Raw genomic sequence first — 20606 nt, 5'->3', positions numbered from 1 at the left:
TGAGCTAGAGAAAGGAGTGAAAGGAGAGATGAATTTACTAGTTATTTTCAAGAAACACTCTTTTAAAAATGAGATTACATCATAAGGCAAATGCATGAATTAGTGAGCAAAAGTGCAAGGAATGTGCAGCTAATACCAAGGGAGGAGCCTTCATGATGCTAGGTTGATTTAAACCCAAACTGGAAACAAATATAAGAGCCCATTAGCTCCTTAATCCTTTGATCTTTTTACCAGAATTGACAAACTTTCTCAACCATTCTTCACAAATGGAAGGAGACAAAACAATCCTTAGGCCTCAAAGCTTGCACCCTTTTGCAAAAAGGGACCCATAGTTACATAACAAACCCTTAAGGATTGATTTTAATCAAAACTTTACCCATTTGCTTGCAAAAAGGATCCCATAATGAGGTAGGACCCCGTGTGGACTCCCCTCTTAAGGTTCATTTTGTAGGAATGAACTGAGAAAAGAGCGAAAAAAGAGGTACATTTTGAACCAATTTACTAGGTTTTTTTCAAGAAACCCTGTTTCAAAAATGAGATTACATCATAAGCAAAATGCATGAATTAGTGGAAGGGATGTAGATGGGAAACAAATATAAGAGCCCACTAGCTCAAGTATCATCCTCAATAGCTTGAGTTTTTTATCAAAACTGACAAATTTCAAATTCCTTTGAAATTTCAACCTAAGCTCATGCAAGAACATTGTGCCCAACCCACACTCCTTTGTTTTCTTTCATGAAAGCCCACCATGCTATTTGCACTCTTGAAGGTTACCAAATTAAGGAAGGGATTAGCTCAATAAATTTCCACCTAAGCTCATGCAAGGGACCATGAACATTGTGCCCAACCCACAAGCATATTTGCAATTATGAAGGTCACCAAACTACAAAAGATATTAGCTTGACAATCCATTAGCAAGATTAAGCCCCAAATTAGTTTTTTGAAATGGTATTAAATGGCCTCCACCTAACCTAGCACAGGTGATGAATTTGTCTTCGGATGCATAAGTTTTGGGGTACTAGAGCCCACATTGAAGGCTCAAAATTACTTAGTGCTTGAGAATTATCTTGACTCATTCTTGGTTATAGCTCGAATTACGTGCCCTTGTCATTAGATCCAAGCCATTATGTATGCAAACTTACATTAAGCATCACTAGTGCAAGGCTATGCCTATGTGCATGAGATCATAAACCATAAGCACTCAAAATTCTGAGTATGATTAAAATATTTTGTGCAAAGCGATTAAAATATTTTGTGCAAAGCTACATTTGTTAAACTAACCTAATCTAGAGCACAAGGCAATGCATTTGTGCTTGGAACTACGTGTAAGAACTTGAACAATGAGCTTGAGAAATGATAATCAATTATTCCTCTATTTTATTAGCTCAAGTCATGGAGAATTAACTGAAGCATAGGGTCAAGTCCACTCATACCAAAGCCTTGTGTCCAAGGATACCCTATTCTATGCTCACACACATATACAAGGATTAAAAAGCACAAGACTATGTGCACGAGACTCAAGCAAGGTGATGGATAGAATCTATAATCTAAATCATGCAATGAGAGAAACCTCTGAGGTATTGGATAATAGGGACAGACACAATCGCCGCTGCAAGTAAAGCATAAACTGAGATCTCTTTGAAATAGAAAGCTGTTAGAAGCAATATAACCTATCATCTCAGACCTGCGGGACTTGTTGGAGGGCTATATGATAAGTTTCTACTCATGCTCTCACATTGGCATCTTGCCATTACAAGAAACAAGTAGATATAAGGGTTGATAGCTAGCCTCAAGTTGATGAAGCATGAAGCTAGCCCATAGCCATCAAGAGGATCAAGCCTCAACTAGAAGATTCACAAACCAGCAAGACATTTGCAATGTTAGCAGCTTTTGAAATATTTGCCATGCATGCATGCAATTGACATGTGCACTTAACCCTACAACGGCATTTTATTGACCCTAACAAGGTTTTTTCTTATTGACTTCTACCAAGGTTTGCTTTTCTTTAACCTCTCAAAAATTGAAGGTAGAATGCAGCATAAAATATCACATTGCTTCAAAATGATTGTATCCAAAAAATAATGAAGACTCAAAAACCAAAGTGCCTCACTAACAAAGATCGGAATAGTATCGTGGCACAAGTTTGAGTTCTCAAGAGCACATTATTCTCACAAAATAAAGAGATAGTATCTCGTACAAAGAGACTTCTAACCCCATAAATAATAGTATGATTCTTTAAAAGCTAATCATAGATGAACCTAGAAACCAAATCAGGAATAAACCTAAACTATTATGAGCATCAGATTGTTTAGAAAGCATAATCATCATCACACGTGTGGTTCTATAGCACACAGTCCCACGTATTCACTTGTTACCATGTATGCTGCAACATTCTTCTTCTCAATATCTTTTCTTTTTTTGAAGCAATAGTAATCCTTATGAGGTATCTTCCCATACGTTCAACAATATGCTAAAGATTTTCCTTCTTGATGAACTTATTCTTACTAAGTAAAAACCTGCAAATATAGCCTTCATAAGGTAAAGTTGATTGACGGGGCTCCTAATCCAACAAAATCAAAATCATTAATTCAAATTGGCTTCATTACTAACTCATAGTATCTTGGGGATTTCATTGTATGTAAGGAATAATAGCACAGCATAGAATTGTCTTCTTCAACCCGTACTCCGAGATTAGTCAACTGCTTTGTGATTGAACAAAGTTTGCCGAAATATTTACCAAGAGAAGTATTCTCAGACGTTTTAAGCCAAATAATTCTTTATTGAGTATGACTTTAGAGTTTTTTAACCAAGACCCAAAGAGCGTGTTGATTGCAATCTAGTTCTCAGCTTTGTGATTGAACGAAGTTTGCCAAAGTGTTTACCAAGAGAAGTATTCTCGTACATTTTAAGCCAAATAATTCTTTATTGAGTATGACTTTAGAGTTTTTTAACCAAGACCCAAAGAACGTGTCGATTGCAATCTAGTTCTCCCTAGATAGGCGAGATGCTAGTTATACTTACTTTTGAGAGCTCTACCACGATTCAAAGACTTTTTTCTTGCCACTAAGAGACCTTTGTGCCTTGGTTGTTGGATGACTTTTTATCAGGTCCAACGACAATTGACCACAAGCCTTTCTCCATGAGAGTTGAAGCCCAAGCTACCATTCCAAAAAGTTGGAGCCAATGAACTACTCAAAGTTTGGTCGACCCTTCATGCACACTCTCCATTCGGATACCATATAATGGAGAGAATTCCTAATCTAAAGCATGTAGTTACAGTTCCAAATAGCCATATTCAATCTGTCATGTGCCCCTATCTTGTAGTCTCGACATCATCATGTCCTATCCATCATTCCTTTCTGCCTTCTCTCGTATGATGACTTTGTCATCTCTGCATGCAAACCATTTTCCTTCCTACCTCGCTACCATGACTCGGATGATTCCCTCTCTCTTCAATGCTCTTACAGTAAACGTGTGAGGTCATCATCCATATATATCCTAGTCCCCTTCAAAGTTGTCCTCATGTTCATGCAGGTGGACGTATCTACCGCATTCCAGACTCGTCAATGCATCGGCCTTACCCATTCTCCAAGCTGCTGCCCCACAGGTTAGATTGACCCTATCTTAGTGATTAATGCTTCAGCATCTGCCAACGAAGTATCCCACATTGCTAGGCCTCTAGCGATAACATTTATGTCTTCCTTCTCTAGGGCATCACAAATGAATTTCTTTTTGGGGACTAATGTGCCATTCCTAACTACCTCTGTCCCTATTTATGTCTTCCCTTTGTTTATTTGTTGGGAGAATTCATCATGTTTCCCATGTATAGTGTGACTTGTAGGGCAACCATAAATATATATTTCTTGAGTTTCTCATTCTCTGCTTTCAGTGTGTTCAAGTCCTCATTGAAAGGAGGTTGAATCTCGCCTTCTTCAAGTAAAATACATGTTTTCAATATTTCTATGTCTACTTTGAGGCTAGTGACTTGAGTTTCCACTTCTATGCTTTTCCCTAATTTCTTTTGCTTTTTGGAGACCTCCTTCATTGTATTCCAGCATGCTCTGATGTGCTAGTCACCGATTTTCCAAGTGCTCATCCAGAATTGCACGCTACTTTTTTCTTTGTCCCCTCTAGATTTTCCATCTTGTGAGTTGTCCATATTCGACGTACAACTCTACATTTCTAAAGGGCAAGAGCAAACCTAAGTCGACGCATATTTCTAAGTAGATTTAATACAAAATTTGGACCTAATGTATAGCAACCCTTTCTACACGCTCTATTCACCTTTGATGCAATTCAAAGGATCTGCATTTGGAGCAAATTTTTGAGCCGCTTTCCTAATGTGCAAGACTTTAGCAACTGGTAATGCAATTTGTCACTCTTTGTTGGAGCAAGTATTGATGCAATCATAGGTGCACTACTAGCCAATAAATGGCACAGTCCCAAATGCGTCTACCACTTAGCGAGAGGCTCCATCAGAGGCATCATTAGTCACCACTAAAGATACACCTCTTGAAGTCCTTCTAATCCAGCACATGAGCTACATGAATGGCACATACTTAAAGATGCATAAAAGGCTTATGCTTCTGATGTTTGGCATCATCCATGACAATAGAATCTATCCAACGCAGTAACAAATGCAGATTTTGCTTTTTAATATGGCTTCTTAGTCATGTTCGAGCTATTCAACATTTATACATTATGTTGTCCATCAATGTCATGTGTCTGTCAATTCAGATACTCTGCATCGATTTTGTCAATGCACCACCACTGGCCAGACCAACAATCAAGCTTTAAACGGCTTGCATGAACTGCAAATCATTAACTAGAAACACAAAGAAAGGATAATAAAGAGTGCACTCATGTTTAGACTCAAAAGTTATTTGACATTAGTCCATTTGTGAAAGTCATGAAATGCAAGCTGACCTTGGGGGATTCGCTTCATTGTTCTGAGCTCCAATTTCATTTGTCTGTTCTACACCATTTAAAAGGCTAAGAAAAAGTGGATTTCTGTTGAATCTCATAGGTAATAATCCACTTGCAGAACATTACCATATGCAAACCAAGCTAAGGGATATTTGCTTCCCATTGTGAGCCTACCCGAATGCTATTTGGTTATCCTGCAAAAGTGTAAAAATGTCGCCTAACAGAAGCACGAGTTGTGAGACAATTCAATTGTCATGCTCCGTAAGCTACTCATGTACCTCATCAAATAGCTACTCATGCACCTCCCTCAAAGGCCCCTCCAAATCAAATGGACTTGTCAATTCATGCAAAAACAGTAAAGAGAAAAATGAGAAGCATAGCTAAATACATGTTTCGTTCATAAAATGATTTTGATATATTCCATCTCGAGATCAAGAAATCGGAATAGGAAGAGGAACATGAAAATTTAACAGAGATCAAGTTGGCAATTCCAAAATCCTAATTAGCCTTCCTACAGGAAGTGAAGGCTGAAAAGTTGACTTGCAGTACTTCATAAATTTGAACGCAAGTAATATACGACTACATCCTTCAGATTTGTAGTTGTGGTTGGCAAAAGTGGCACTTCTAGAAGTCCTATTTGATATCAGGGACTCATAATACTAGCAGATCGTCCTACAGAGTTTACAATCAAGGCTGGAAAATTGACTTGCAGTACTAACATAATTTATATGCAAAGAACATGCATTTTTCAGATTTGTAGTTCTTGTTAGCAAAAGTGGCACTTCCAAAGTCCTATTCAATATTGTTTCGTGTCTACAATTACATGCCAGCCTTCTCACAGAAAGACTCATAAAACTTGAACAAATATCATCTGCTCTAGACAGTACATTATTTAGATTTCTACTTCGGATCATTAATGGTGCCTTCCAGGCTCAAACTGCACATTTTCATTGATTCAAAATTCTGCTAAGTGGACTCTCTAGACTGTTTGCAATTAGTGTAGAATAACTCAGAGTTTACACAGCTGGAAGGAAGTTTACAACCTGCACCTCATGAAAGTAAAGCTGCATCAATCAGTGTCTGAATACAGATAAACTAAAAGCAGCTCCTAGTTGATATACATTCCTCCTGCCATTGATATTCATATGCACATCAGCTGATACTGATAAAGATTTCTTCCACATTCCTATTCATATGTTCAAATCCTCATACAACTGAGACTTAAAATTTTCTGTCAGAGTTGTTCTAGATTGCCTGAAATATAGAAAGCATCGAGCACCATTGTCCTACATTTTTCACAGCCTTGAACAAAAAATTCATCCATTCTTGTGGGGCTGTAACACTATAAACCTATGATTATAAAATTTCACAAAGCAAGGGATACTTATAAAAGAATGCCTGATTCTTAGAATTGTGATATGATTGGAATGAATGTAGCAAGCTCTGACGTTGCTTGCTTTGATAGGTATACTCATGTCATGTCCTCTCTAACTTCTTTTATATTTTCTAACATCAACTCCTCCAAAAGACACGGGAAACGCTCTAACATATAGATTCTGCAAGCTGATAAATTATGACTTCATATACAAGGGAAAAAGTAAGACACAACATCAGTAGTGTTTTTTCTTCATATCTCACCATTTTTCAGAATGAAAGTGCTGGTCATTCGACTATAAAAGCCACTACCCTTCAGGTTATAAAAATGTATTCAGGACATTTTTGCTTTGGCAAACATAACACCTGCAAAAAGTCCTATATTCCATAAAAGAAATTGAAATTAGTTGAGGAACACTTGAAAAATTAAACTCATCATATCTACACCAGCAGTGTAAAGATACCATCCATAAAGTTAGCAATGGTAAACAAGAATGTGTAATAAGAGTGAAGAAGATGATAAATAAAATAAGTATACTTGTGTGTAACGACAATTAATACTGTGTAACCGAAGTGGTAGTTTTTCTTACCGAAAAAAATGCTCAAGAGGTTTGAGACACTCGTAGGCACTTTAAAAAGGACAATGCCAGCAATTGATATGGGGATCTTGTTTAATGAACCTACCAAGCTGCAAGCAAATCATTACCAATTGAAAAATGCTTCAGCATGCATTCATGGGTATCATGGCATGCCATGGAAGTGAAAAACTATTTCAACCCAATCCTACATTGACGATAGAGGAGAAGGACAAGGGACAAGAATACAGAAGTGGCAAATGATATTTTAAAAAACACTTACTAACTTTCCAGCATAACGCAGCAGTGCATTTTTCATAGTATAACATCAATTGATAAGAGTATCTTCTTTTCTAATTGCAAGACGAAAAGACTTGCAGTGCAAAACGACTAATCCATCTAAAGACAACAGATATGGCCGGTAAAAATAACCTCCTTTATCTACAAGCATGGTAATAAGCATGTAAATTCCCCCAAAACACAAAAACCATTCACAAACGTTATATGTAGCAGTAACATATTTCAAGAGCCCCCAAAATTGGAAACTGCCATGAAAGAATTTAAATGTCTAGCCACTCTTTGTGTGTGTGTGTGTGTGTGTGTGTGAGACTGACTCTGGATGGAAATTCCTTGCGAGCTGAGAACCTGCACTGGTCAAAGGCATTTGATCGACCCCTCGCTATGCAGTAACCCACGTGCTCACATGTTATTTTATCAAAAGGAATTGCTCTTGTGAATGCTGTACTTCCTGATGACGGTACTATATTGCCTTTTCCTTTGGCAGCCAGACAGTTTGGATTGGGAATGCATTATCGACCCCTCTAGCATTATCTTTCTCAGGTGCTTCATTGCTTTTTACTGGTACCCAAGTTGGAGCTTCTGTATCGCCTTACTGACTTACACCTGGCAGATATCTAGGTGGCTGGTTTTGATGCCTCCTCCTTGGATATCGCATCATGCGAATCAGCTTTGGTCTTTGCATCGTAATGCCAAATGATGGCGTAACAAATTGCAGCAGCTCTGGTCCTGCAAACTTCCGCTTCGTCAGCAGATCTTTCTATGGCAAGTGATGCTTGGAGTTATTCTTTTTGGCCAACTCTTGGCACATAGACATATTGCTCCTGCTCTATGTCACAGATGTTTGGCTCCCCAGGAATCCTTGCCTCATCTTTTTTGGAATTTCCCTGTCACCCATGACCTGCTATTTCTTCAGCGACGCCTCCAAGCCCGCTTTCCCACTGCTTGCTTTGGCAAGCTTTTTTGGATCTTTGGCATTCGCCCACGGGGAGCAGATTTTGATCTATTTTTCACATGGGTCGATATTGGGCACTCCGGAATTTGTGGAGAGACAGGAACCACCGAGTGTTTCGAGAGCCTACTTTTTCCATGTTCTACTATTTCCGGATGTCACTCAAGCAATCCTTTTATGATTGCCTGCCTGTTTCTCAGATAGATTACACTGTCTACTTGTCTTACAATGAAGTTTTCTGAGCTTGTATTTGCTGATCTCCACCCTGGAGACAGCTTCTTTAAATATAAATATACACGGATTTCACCCCAGAAAAAAAAAGTGACTGACTGACTCTGGGACAGCTATGACTGTACATTCTTCTTGATGCAAAGTTTCTTTTACAAAAAAGTGAGTGACTGACTCTCTCTCTCTCTCTCTCACGCACACACACAAGTATGTCTGTATTAGGATGCAATTGAAAGTTTGCGACTATGAATTCAAGTGTCAGGGGTGAAGGAGGGAGGGAGACTCCATGTGAGCACCCAAAACAGCACACTGTCCTTCATTCCATCCAAGCTATCTGTACAATCCTGAACCTGTTTCCACACGAGATCCTCCCCCTTGACAGCAAACAGACGACCTTTCTCTTTTGCCCTCCCTTCACGTTAACACCCCAATCCTTTTTTGCCAAACTGAAGCAGAAATTACACCGTACGAGCTATCCACAGCGCAATCTATCTCACTGTATTTTATCGCTGTTTATATGTCTCATCTCGCCTTAAACTTCTTTAAGACAATTTTTATTCACCCGCTCCCCAAGTAACTCCCCATTAAGCTCCTTCAACTCATAAGTCCCATTTGTATAGGCCTTCAGCATCACAGAAGGTCCTTCCCACCTTACCAAAAACTTATCATCAGGGCGATGGTCAAGCCCGCTGTCACACTTTAGAACAAACTCTCCCTCATCATACCTGTTGATGATTCAGAATGGATATCTCTTGTAGTTGTCACACCAAAGAAAGAAAATAAGTGGCGGGTTTGTGTGGACTTTTGTCCTTTGAATGCATGCACTAAGAGGGATTATTTTCTTTTGCCATTCCAAGATGAAATACTAGACCAAGTAGCAGGGCATGAGATGTATTATGTATGTGGTGGGTATTCTGAGTACTTTCAAATTCGCATTCGGGAGGAGAATCAAAAGAAGACATCATTTGTCACACCTTGGGGAGTTTTTGCTTATAGAGTCATGCCTTTCGGGTTGACCAACGCACCAGCTACATTTCAAAGGTTCATGAATCAAGTCCTTGAGCCTTACTAGGGAAAGTTCATAAGGGTGTTTTTGGATGATTTTTGCATTTATTCTCGGCGCATAGATCACATGGAGAAGTTAAAGATGGCCTTAGTTAGGATTGATGAAGCAAAAGGGTGTCTAAATCCTAGCAAGTGTCATTTGGCTCAAACAAAAGTAGTCTTGTTGGGACATATTGTGTCTGAAGAAGGCCTGCAAATGGACCTAACAAGGTTCAAGCAATCATGGCATTGCCAAGTCCTGAGAGTGTCACTGGTATTCGTAGAATTCTAGGAAAAAGCAAGTATTATCAACACTTTTGTGATGATTTCACAGAGTGTGCATCCCATTAACGTGTTGATAAGAAAAAGAGTTTCTTTCCAATGGGGTGTGGAGCAACAAGAGTCTTTTTAGCAACTTAAGGAGACCATGAGTAAAGGCCCAATATTGAAGCCCCCTGATTGGTCTCAAGACTTTTATGTAAATCCAAGTGTATCTTTGCATTCAGTTGGTGCTGTATTGCTACAAAAAGGAGAGGCAGGTAGGATGCAACCCATCTGTTATGTCAGCGGACAGCTTACAGAGGTGGAAACAAGGTATGAAGAAATGAAGCAGCAAGCCCTCTCTTTGGTGTTTTCAGTCAGAAAGTTTCGCTCCTATTTATTACCTCGGCCATTTTTCTTCCTTACCTCTCAATTTGTATTAGCATATCTAGTTCGCAAGCCTAATCCTGGGGGGAGATTTGCAAAATGGTTGTCAGAGCTTCAAGAGTCTTTTGTCACTGAAAATACCACTAGGTCCACTATCGCAGATTTGCTCACAGGACGGGAGGATCTAAGAGAAGAAAAGAAATATAACGAGAACATTAAAGATGAAAGGGATATACCACCAACAGCTCTTGTTTTGTATTTTGATGGGGCTTTTGATCATTCACGCCAACAAGGAGCCGGGGGGATAGTCTTGATGAATTTTGAAGGTCAAGAGGTGTGGACAAGAGGACAAGAGCTTCCAAGTATCACAACTAACTATGTAGCTGAGTATAATGCTTTGATTCTTCGTTTGGAGGGTTGTCTTCAAAGTCAAGTTAAACAATTGAAAGTAAGAGGAGATTCTCAACTTATTATAAAGCAAATGCAAGGGCATTACAAGATAAGAAGTCCTCATTTAAAGGAGCTTAATCAAAAGGCTATGACACTATGTAGTCAATTTGATTTTTGCAAGTTTGTTCATATAAACATAAAAGAAAATCAAAGGGCAGATGAGTTACCTACTCAAGCCATTGTAGTACAAGACCGAGGGGTGGTTTCTTTGGTAGACACTGAATGGCCAGAACTGCAAGATATTCAGCAATATGTGGAAGAAGGCATGTTTCCTCGAGGGTTAACTCCACAACAGAAGCACTATTGATGATGCCATTCTTTATAAATTGAGAAAAGATAAGGTGCTCCATCGGGTGGTCCATCCCATGGAGACTAGGAGAATCCTAGAAATGTGTCATGAATGCTTCGGACATTTTGCTTCAGCCAACACAGCTAGGAGAATTCTTAATGCACGTTACTTTTGGCCACGCCTTCATAAGGATGTATATGAATGGAGTCGAAGTTGTAAAGTATGCCAAAAGTTTGAAAGGCGACAGTTGATTCCTAGGCCCTTAAAGCCTATTCCAGCATATGGACCATTTGAGAGATGGGGGTTGGACTTTGTGGGACCACTCCCTCGCTCATCTCAGGACAAGCATTATTTATTGGTGGCCACACATTATGCGACTCAGTAGGCAGCGGCCAAGGCCACAGTCAATAGCAAGGCAAGCACAGTTGCAAAATTTCTCTTTGATCAAATTTGTTCACGCTTTGGTTGTCCTTTGAAAATTCTCACTGATGGAGGAACTTCTTTTAGAAATGAACTAATTGAAGATGTGGTGCATAAGCTAAAGATAAATCATAGCATGTCCACGCCATACTATCCCCAATGTAATGGCTTGGCTGAGAAAACAAATGGATTGTTGTGCAATTCAATGGGAAAGCTTGTAGACACTAGGGATAGACACTTGGCAGAAGTTTTATGGGCTTACAAAACCACACACAAGCTAGCTATTCGGTTTACACCATTCCAACTAGTGTATGGAAAAGTAGCCATTTTGCCCATTGAATTGGAGATACATAGTCTTTGCACTGCTGTTGCAAGAATAGAAGGACATGAGGATGCCTATGCTAAACGCTTGGTACAGCTAGAAGCCTTGGATGAATGCAGATTACAGGCCTTACAAAACTTGGAAGCTTCTCAAAGAAGGCGCAAGGCCCGTTTGGACACCAAATTACGCAAGAAGAAAAATATTGCAAAAGGAGATTTGGTCATGAGATTTGACAGCCGTCTGGACAAGCGGCTAGATAAAAAGTTTATCGGCCGATGGGAGGGATCATGTCGAGTCGAAAAGAAGTTCACGAATGGAACCTATCAGCTTAAGGATGTTGATGACATGGTGATACCCGGACGCACCTATGAGTATCGCCTTAAATTCTTCTATGCTCGACCACCTTGAGAACCAGCAGACCCTCTCTGTCACACTAGAGAGGATCTACTGAGGGGGAGAAAGATGTGACGCCAAAAATTGATATTTTTTATTTGGCATTGGTATTATTTTCTTCTATGTTTCATAAGAGTTTGAGTATCAAGTGATAGCCTAACTGCTCTTACTTATTTCTATTTTCTAAGATATTGTATGGAATTAAGAGGATGAGTGGAATGAATCATTGTAAAAACCATGTATAAGAATGATAAATATCTTGGTATGGGATGAGAGTTATTTGTGTATTTGATATTATGGGATTTTTAGAAAATAGGAAGAGTGAGTCATATAAAGAGGTAGGCTCATGTCCATGTGTTCCAATAATATAAGAGAGGCCACATGCCAAGCGTGTGGAAAGCATGTGGAGGAGTGTGGAGTCAAGAGGAATCCTTCTAGAATTCCTATGTGGAATAAGAAGGATGTGGACATATGGAAAAGAGAGGGTCCCTATGGGCTCCATGTGGAAAGACTCTTAACTTTCTCAATATTTTAAGAGTCTTGGGCATCTTTTGATGAGACACATGGCAAGAGTAGCCAAAAAGGACATGAATGATGACATACGGGCTTATGTGATTAATGGGAAAAGAAATCTACAGGCAACAATTGTAAATGGGTGAAGGAGGGTGACAAAATCTCTATAAAAGAAGCCCTCCTCTCCCTGTTCATCATCTCTTCCACCATTAGGCCTCATATTGCTGTAGCTCTAGTCTCCTCAAGCCTCTTCCATAAGCCTTCTCTCCCTCTTGTAGATATTCTCTTATGTAGACTCTTGAGTCCATCTCTCTCTAATTTATTCTCTCTCTATGAGTAGTCTTGGAGCTTCCACTCCCTCTTGTACACTGAAACCTCTTCTTCTCCCTTGTGTTTGTAGTATTTTGAGTTGCATTGGAGTGGAGTCTCACTCTATTGGTAATGAAGGTCACCTCAGGTTCTTTCTCTTGAGTGTCTCTTCCCTTTTTTCCATTGTTTTCTCTTCCAAAGTGCTCAAAAGTGTTGTCTATTCGGCCACTCATTGCGCGTACATGGTTTATCTATTTCCCAAGCCACAAAAGGAGCTCTTCCTTTCCTCCTAGGCGACCTCTATGAAACTTGGATCGTTGATGAAGTCTAAGCATGGAGGTAGTATTCTCCCAAGTCGGCACCAGTAGAAGGAGTAGGTGGTTTTCATAACAGTTTGACCCCCTCTCAGTATTTTGCTCATAACTTTTCGCTCAGTGGTCCGATTTGGACGAAACTTATATCAACGCGAAGCTCTCTTCAAGGAGCATCATCCTATCTCTTCAGTTATTGTATTAAATATCAAACCAAAAATCTATGACTCTCTGTGTGTGACTGTTTCTTTTTCAGATGGTTTTTACCCCCGTCCAGTAAACTACCCATATCCTTCCGACTGCTTCTCTGTTTCTTATGAAACTTATATCAGAGCGAAGCCCATTTCAAGGTGCATCTAGATATGTGTTTGAATATTTTATATCATGTCTGTGCTGAAAGTTATGGGTCTCTGTGTCTTATGACAGTTTGGAGAGTGTTTTGAGCTAAGTGTAAAGGTGTCTATGAAGGAGGTGCAATGTTTCCTCGGAACCTACCCATTCGACCCAATCAACACCTTCAAACTCCTCCATATATATCAGTTCATGTCATGTTGAGCCGCAAGATCTTCTTTCAACAACGTATCGCTCTTCTCTTTGGCGCAGACCGGCTTGCTGAGATTATGGCCTCCACTGATCCTTTCCTTCTCCCTATGCTTGAGTACAACATCACTTGGGATGTTACCATCTTCATTCTCATATAAGGGAGGATAGTATGGTGTGGTCTCTTGGGATTAAAAGCTTCTTTTTAATGTCCCTTTCCCAGTGATGAATACCTCTATCACTCAGTTCAAAAGCAGCACGAAGTGAAGAGGTGTGTGAAGTTTATTACCCCCAACTTCATGTCACAGTGCTTTCACCAGGGATGCATGGGACAGCTAAGACGACTGGTTTGGAATTTCCTCTAGGCAAGATCAGATGGCATACGGAACACTAGAGTCAGAGTCGCATGGTAAGCGGTGATTCAGCCTCAATCACAGGGAGGATTGGGCATCATTGATCTGGAGATGCAGAGCAGAGCCCTCTTGGGCAAGTTAGTGATACAAGGTCTCACCCCAAGTGCGGAGTCCTAGAACACTCCTTGCACAAGTGGGCAGTGGCAGTAGTCACACAGATGGATCTTTTTATAGGCCCCCCTCACAGGAAGGGGCTGCCCCTTGATGAGGAGTCTCTTTAGAGTCCAACAGCGGCTCTCCAGCGGACTTATTCAAGCTAGCTCATCATGCAGGGCGGAGTTTGAGCATCAGCCACTTATCTGGCACCCAGAGGCATAGGATGCGGAGGACAGAGGACGCACATCGATCGGGCACAGTGGCCCAGCGAGGTCGTTTGGAGCATGGAGATGGCTTCCACGCGAGAAGACAGCCAAGACACAAGCACTTGCTTATTTAAGAGAGACAGGCACCAAGATGACAAAGATTGAGTCAGCAATATCGGCCTCTTGGTGGCAGGTCTGTGTTCACCTTGGACTCCACACTGCTGGGATGGCCAGTTCTCGAGGACCGGGATACCCCTTAGGGTCCGCTTCTACAAGGACACTCTCCTCTCGTTCCATTGTTGCTTCTATAGGGTGGGACCAGGTAGCCTGTTATAGGCGGAGTCAAAGAGTGATGGCGAGAGTGCAAGTGATTTGTCGGAGCTAGAGTGGTAGCGGATCAAAGTAGTAGGCCGTCTGGGCAAGGCCTGCCACATTGACCTAGGCACAACACTCTTGGGACTGGAGGGAGCAGTGCGGCACCTTTGGCTTTGGGAGGGCTGGCCTCTTCGCGATTTGCAGTGGGACCCAAGGGAGTGGTTCTGGCCGGCACAGGTAGGAGAGTCGGATACAATGGACAAATCAGCACCTGTATTAAACTGCCTCTGCCTTATCGCCATCCAGTCACTTCAGAAGAGCAGCCAAGGAGAATCTCAAATCTAGTAATTCAGCCAGCAACCTGACAAAACTCTTGACTCAACGCAATTCGATCAATCATTTGGCATACTGATCGTTCTCACGCCACACCAACGAATGAAAGACGCCACCACCAAGTCGTTCCTCTCTCTTACTATCAGGAAATCAAAGTCAATCAGAGAATGACGTAGGAGCACCTTCCAATTCAACAGCAAGAGCATTTTCCCTTCAATCGTGAAACCATTGTTGTGAACTAGCCCGTCACTCAAGCCTTCTTCACAGGAAATATCCCACGATCAAATCAGTAAATGATCACAACAACAAGAACATATCGCAAGGAAGTCGTTCAGTTCCCTTAGAACAAATCACAATCAGCAACTAGTCTTTCATTACCGTCACGATGAGTCCAGTTCCCTTAGAACACCATCATTGAAGAAGACCAGGACGTCACGCTGAACTGCGTTTCTTTGCAACCACACTCCTTGCTTCTCCCATCACCCTTCTCCTCTTCTACGATGTTAGGCTCTCCCTCATTTGATTGCCGACCCCCTCCTTGAGACAACCACGGATCCATCGCCCTTTTGGAAACTCTAGCAATCTTCCACCACGCTGAACTGCGTTTCTTTGCAACCACACTCCTTGCTTCTCCCATCACCCTTCTCCTCTTCTACGATGTTAGGCTCTCCCTCATTTGATTGCCGACCCCCTCCTTGAGACAACCACGGATCCATCGCCCTTTTGGAAACTCTAGCAATCTTCCACCACATAACATGGCAGCTCCCCACTTCCTTTGAGCGTTTCACCTGATCACGTAGCCAGCTTGCACATCCATGCAAAACTCCCACATTTGCTGGCCACCTCATCTCATGAATTAAACCACTCTCTTTCCCTTTCCCAAAAAACATACACAAAGGCAAAAAATGACCCACATTCACATTTAATGCACATTTCCTTCAAGCCAGCACTTACCCACAATCTATCACATATAATGAACCCATCCTTGACACACGGGATACTCATATGAGCCCCAACAAATGTAAACCACTCACAACAAAGGAAACCCAAGACACAAGGTAATAAAAGAACATATATCAAGTCACACACAAAAAACTCCGTCACACATTGGATACCACAAATTCTCTGGATATGGGTGTACCCACTGCTTCTCATCATTTTCCATGTGCCCCTGCAAAAAAACATTTTTATTTATTTATCTTGAAATATATACAGCCATTCATCATAGTTCCAGAAGTAGTCTCTAGTATCCCATAACCTAGACCAAAACATAAAAGTGCATATCTATGTGCCTACCCTTTATTATGTACAATGCACAAGAGCTTACTACTCCAGCACTCCTAAAACCTCTGATCTGCAAGCAAACACAAGAACACACCAAACGTGAGAAAACTGAGCAAGCTGCTCACCACCCAACCAGGACATCTACAGGATGCAATCCCGAATCATGAGATGCCCCTCCGAGCCACAAGCTGAGCTACTCGCACAAACTCCCAACCAGATCCTAACCAACCTGGTGTCCCATACCACCAGGTGGTGCTGTGAAGCTTGGGATCTGCTGCTGGGTCTTGGGCTACGCTATGATGCAAACGCGCATCCGCGACTCAATCCAGGAAAAGACCTAGCACCTAGGAACAAGACTTGCTCCCATCGGCTCTCTAAGAACTAAAACTCTAGGCTCCTTATATGGACTCGAGCCCCATGCGCCAAAAATAGCAAAGACCTAACTAGTTCGTACCCTTGCCACTCAACCCGAGAATCAAGCCTGCCTAGCTCTAAACCTCCCCACGCTACCTAAGCAAGTCTTGTGTACCCAATACACGTGGGATATCAATCCGTGCACATGACATACTTCCCCTTCTCTAAGAACTCACTCCTGAGTTCGCTAAAAAACCCGGGAATGTTCTCTGGAGGTTCTATAATGTCTCCCATGTTGCATCCTCCTCAACACGATCCTTCCACTTAATCTTGTATTCCATGATAGTTCTATTATGAATCTGTCTTTCACGAAATTCAAGAATACTCTCCGGTTCGTGTGGAATAAAAGTCAAATCTGTAACTTCTATTATCTCTCAAGGAGAAACAAGTTGATCATACGCACCCAGTAACTCTTTCAATCTACTGACATGAAATATTGGATGTACTTTAACATCAGGAGGCAATTCTAGTCTATATGCAATTGGTCCAAATCTTTTAATAACCTTGAACGGACCACAATATCTGGGGGATAACTTCGGAACAAAACCAATACTTAGACTTTGGATTCCTTGGGAATACACAAATATACCATTGTTCCTTTCAGAGAACTCTCTAGGTAAATGATGTCTATTAGCATAAAATCTGGCCCGATCTTGGACACTTCTAATAGACTCCTTGGCAAACTGCAGCATTTCTTGCATGTCTTGCAAGAATATCTTTGCAGCATCATTTTGGATTCCCTTTAACCCAACCATAACTGGTGACTTAGGTTGAAACCCGTACATAAGCATAAAAGGACTGTAACTAGTACTCGAATGCTTTGCACTATTATAAACAAATTCTATCATAGGTAGATAATCTTCCCATGAAGACTGTCTCTTAGAAACATATGCCCGAAGCATATCTTCAACCAATTGGTTGACCTTCTCTGTAGACATCATTTATTACCTGCAACAACTGAAAAGGACCATAATATCGAAAGAATAGCTTGAAGTAGATGCGCATTTTGCCCACTCTGGTTTTTAACCGGGCTTTCTCAAATTTTCAATAAGACCCATTGGCCTTCTTTCACTGCAAACGCTCTCCGTCTTTTATTTGCAGCTGCTCTTTGTTTCTCATGTGCCTTTTGAATGGCAGTCCTCCACGAATTGATTAGCGCCAAAGATCTACCACATACGATTTCGAAGTTGTCAGAATTCAATTATGATCGCACCCACGGGTTCCTAACAGCTTGGACTATCTACTGACGTACTCTAAGGTCATAATTGTGCCATACTGAGCTCATGTGTTTGTCGTCTTATCTTGTATCTCCATTACTCTTGGCATGCTACCAGGCCCACACCCAAAGCTCAGGGAACATTCTCTTGAATGGTTCCTAGGTCAGTATGCAATTTGTGCATTTGATTGGTCCCACGTTTGGGTACTCAGGTGGGGTGTGGTTTCCAGATGTCCCTCTCAAAGAGAGGCCATCACTCTTGTGGGTCACTAATGCCCATAACCCCAAGCAAGGGGGTCCACCCTCAAATGCTAGACCTAGTCCCCTTTGACCGTAACTGAACAGTAGGAATAAGCATACTATTGAAAAACAAAAAGAAATATTACCAAGCAAGTGGATACATGTTGTTGAAGCAGGATGACATAACAAAAGAAGAAATGCTTACAAAATTTCTGTGACGATAATTCAAACTCATAGATTCAAATGGCAAGGACACTGGATTCGAGATCAGACATTAAATAGTCATAAATAGACCTCAAGAACAAAAATTCCATAACAACTTCTTCCATTAATCACAACTTGAAGCACATACCTGTACGTAGTTGGACCGGTTTGATGAAGAAACCACATGGATGTAAAACTGATGGCAAGCCCAAATAAACCACTCAAGGTTGACACAACCCAAAACATTGGGCGCTTGATGATTGGTCTGTTTGCATATCAAGACAACAGGGTTACATGGATGGTATGTTCATAAGAACCTCATATAAGATCACATACTCAGCATGACAACACAAACAGTTTCAAGAGCCAGAATGATTAAAACCCTCGTGTGATTTCTTTACAAAATGTCAAAAATGCAATACAATTCATTCAGCAATTTTGGTGGACAGTGCAAACAGATTCAAAAATAGGAAATCATTGAAACACTGTCTGCTTGCAAATACATAATACGGATACTACAAGGTATTGGAGTTAGGTGTACGACAAGGGAATACTCATGGTGGGCTTTATCGAGCTTTTTGATGTTACAATAGGTGGAGCCCTTTTGACTTGCAGTGGTACATCATTGTGCCATGTGTTAGGTGACATAGAAAAGGGTTGTCATGGATGATATCATTGCTAATAAATTCATTGAGTAACATGGAGACAAAACATCATGTGCCCTGCTTCATAATTGTTTTGGGGTCCCCAAGATTACCAAGAGAGACATAGGCATTCTAGGCTGTATTTGGGTATACTTTGGCATTGATCTGGAGTCAACCAAGACACCAGCCCCAATCCTCATTGATGATGGATTGCCAAATGTAAAGTTGGTGGTGGAAGATCTAGACTCCATTCCGATAGAGATTGTCTTGGAGAGGCGGAGAGCTCCTCCAACAGAATTTCCAAGGTAGTGTCTTAGATGCAAAGCGTTTGACCATTTGGCCAAGGCATACTCCCTTTCAAAAGATGCACCACTCCCATATAGAGTAGAGGATAGAGCTTGCCAAACGCCAATTGCTCATCCTCACCTAGCATCTCCCTAGGAGCTTAAGCAAGGTGCAAACCCACTACACTCCCTTCTATGTCAAGAATCAGTTCTTATTGAGGGTAAGAATAAGGGAAAGTATGTATGCAACCAATGTGTGCACGTGCCAAGAGGAGACATAGGTTGATCCTTAGCCAGAAGTTACAACAAGCCCTGGTAGGCAGCCTAGACCTAGGACCCTCCATGTAGTCTTTGCAATGGGCCGAAGCGGGAGGGTGTACATTTTGTGTCAGCTCTTCACTGACTTTAAACATCTATCCTCTAGAGAGTTGATGTTGCTTTCGGATAGTGGGAGGATACTTCAACAACCTAGAGTTCATAAAGGAAAAACTTCTAAAGAGATCCCTGCCCTTAGGGAGGATCCCTCGAGCACTTCATTTTCTCCATTCGAGAACGGACCTGTGGTGCAAACCTGACTTCTCTTGCACTTGGGGCAGCCTTATTTATCTGTTTGGGCGGTGCAGACATGCTGCTCTGCTTCTATGTGCCATATATAGGGGAGGTCTCGCAAGTACATCTATATTAGATCACTTACTGATTGTCCTATCATTCACACCACCTAAAATGACCTGGCAATGCTCTCTTACAACACTATAGATCAACATAAATTACGAGCCAGATCTCTGAGATTCAACAAGCTTAATATGGCACTACATTGAGCCTACAAGAATGATAAGCGTAAATTTTCTTTTCGCACTGATAGGCAAATTTCGAGAACCCCAATTTTGAAAGCTATTGGTAGGAACTAGGTGGAGCTGATACTATCGTACATCTTAGGTCATATTTTGCATGCTAAGATAGAAACTAATCGTTGATTGTGGAACTTATGGTAGATAAGCCAATGAGGTGTGGGTAAAGAGCATGCAGCTAAAAAAAGCAGTTGCAACTCCCCAAAAAAAGTAGTAGTCACTATTGTTGCGACAAATTTTGATCCGTAACTCGGATTTAAGAGTTTTTGTTATCAGCGCGAGGCTGAGATCGAGATCTACAACTTTCTAGAAGAAGTCCGGGTCTAAATCAGCAGGAAAGAGGGTTGAAAACTCAGAATACAACAGACAGCCTGTTTTTGTTGTGAAAGACGGGTGTCTTGGGCTTGGAAGAGAGGTGGTTTTCCTACTTTGCAGCATACTGGAGTCTTCCTTGTGTATGAGAGCCTGTTTTGATCTTTGTTCTTGTTTGCAGAAGCGGAAATCAAAAGTGTGGATTG

General features: G+C 41.1%; 1 protein-coding gene across 5 annotated transcripts in view; it reads right to left on the bottom strand.

The window, feature by feature from the left end:
- Positions 1-5975: 5975 nt before the first annotated feature.
- The window catches only part of GONST1 (golgi nucleotide sugar transporter 1), a 44409-nt gene continuing 29778 nt past the window's right edge, over positions 5976-20606 (bottom strand). For all 5 annotated transcript variants that reach the window (XM_087386040.1, XM_087386039.1, XM_087386042.1 and 2 more), the window contains 3 exons: positions 18461-18577; positions 6891-6988; positions 5976-6678 (listed from right to left, as the gene is read on the bottom strand). In XM_087386040.1, coding sequence (XP_087242166.1) covers positions 6635-6678; positions 6891-6988; positions 18461-18577 — 259 coding nt within the window. In that variant the 3' untranslated portion in view covers positions 5976-6634. The remainder of the gene's footprint in view (positions 6679-6890; positions 6989-18460; positions 18578-20606) is intronic.

This window comes from Dipteris shenzhenensis, chromosome 15, assembly GCF_047967505.1.
Source record: "Dipteris shenzhenensis isolate YYH24624 ecotype China chromosome 15, Dip_SZ_1.0, whole genome shotgun sequence".
In the NCBI taxonomy this organism is placed as follows: Eukaryota; Viridiplantae; Streptophyta; class Polypodiopsida; order Gleicheniales; family Dipteridaceae; genus Dipteris; species Dipteris shenzhenensis.
The sequence above is the reverse complement of the archived record's forward strand: the minus strand, read 5'-3'. Positions and strand labels throughout refer to the sequence as shown.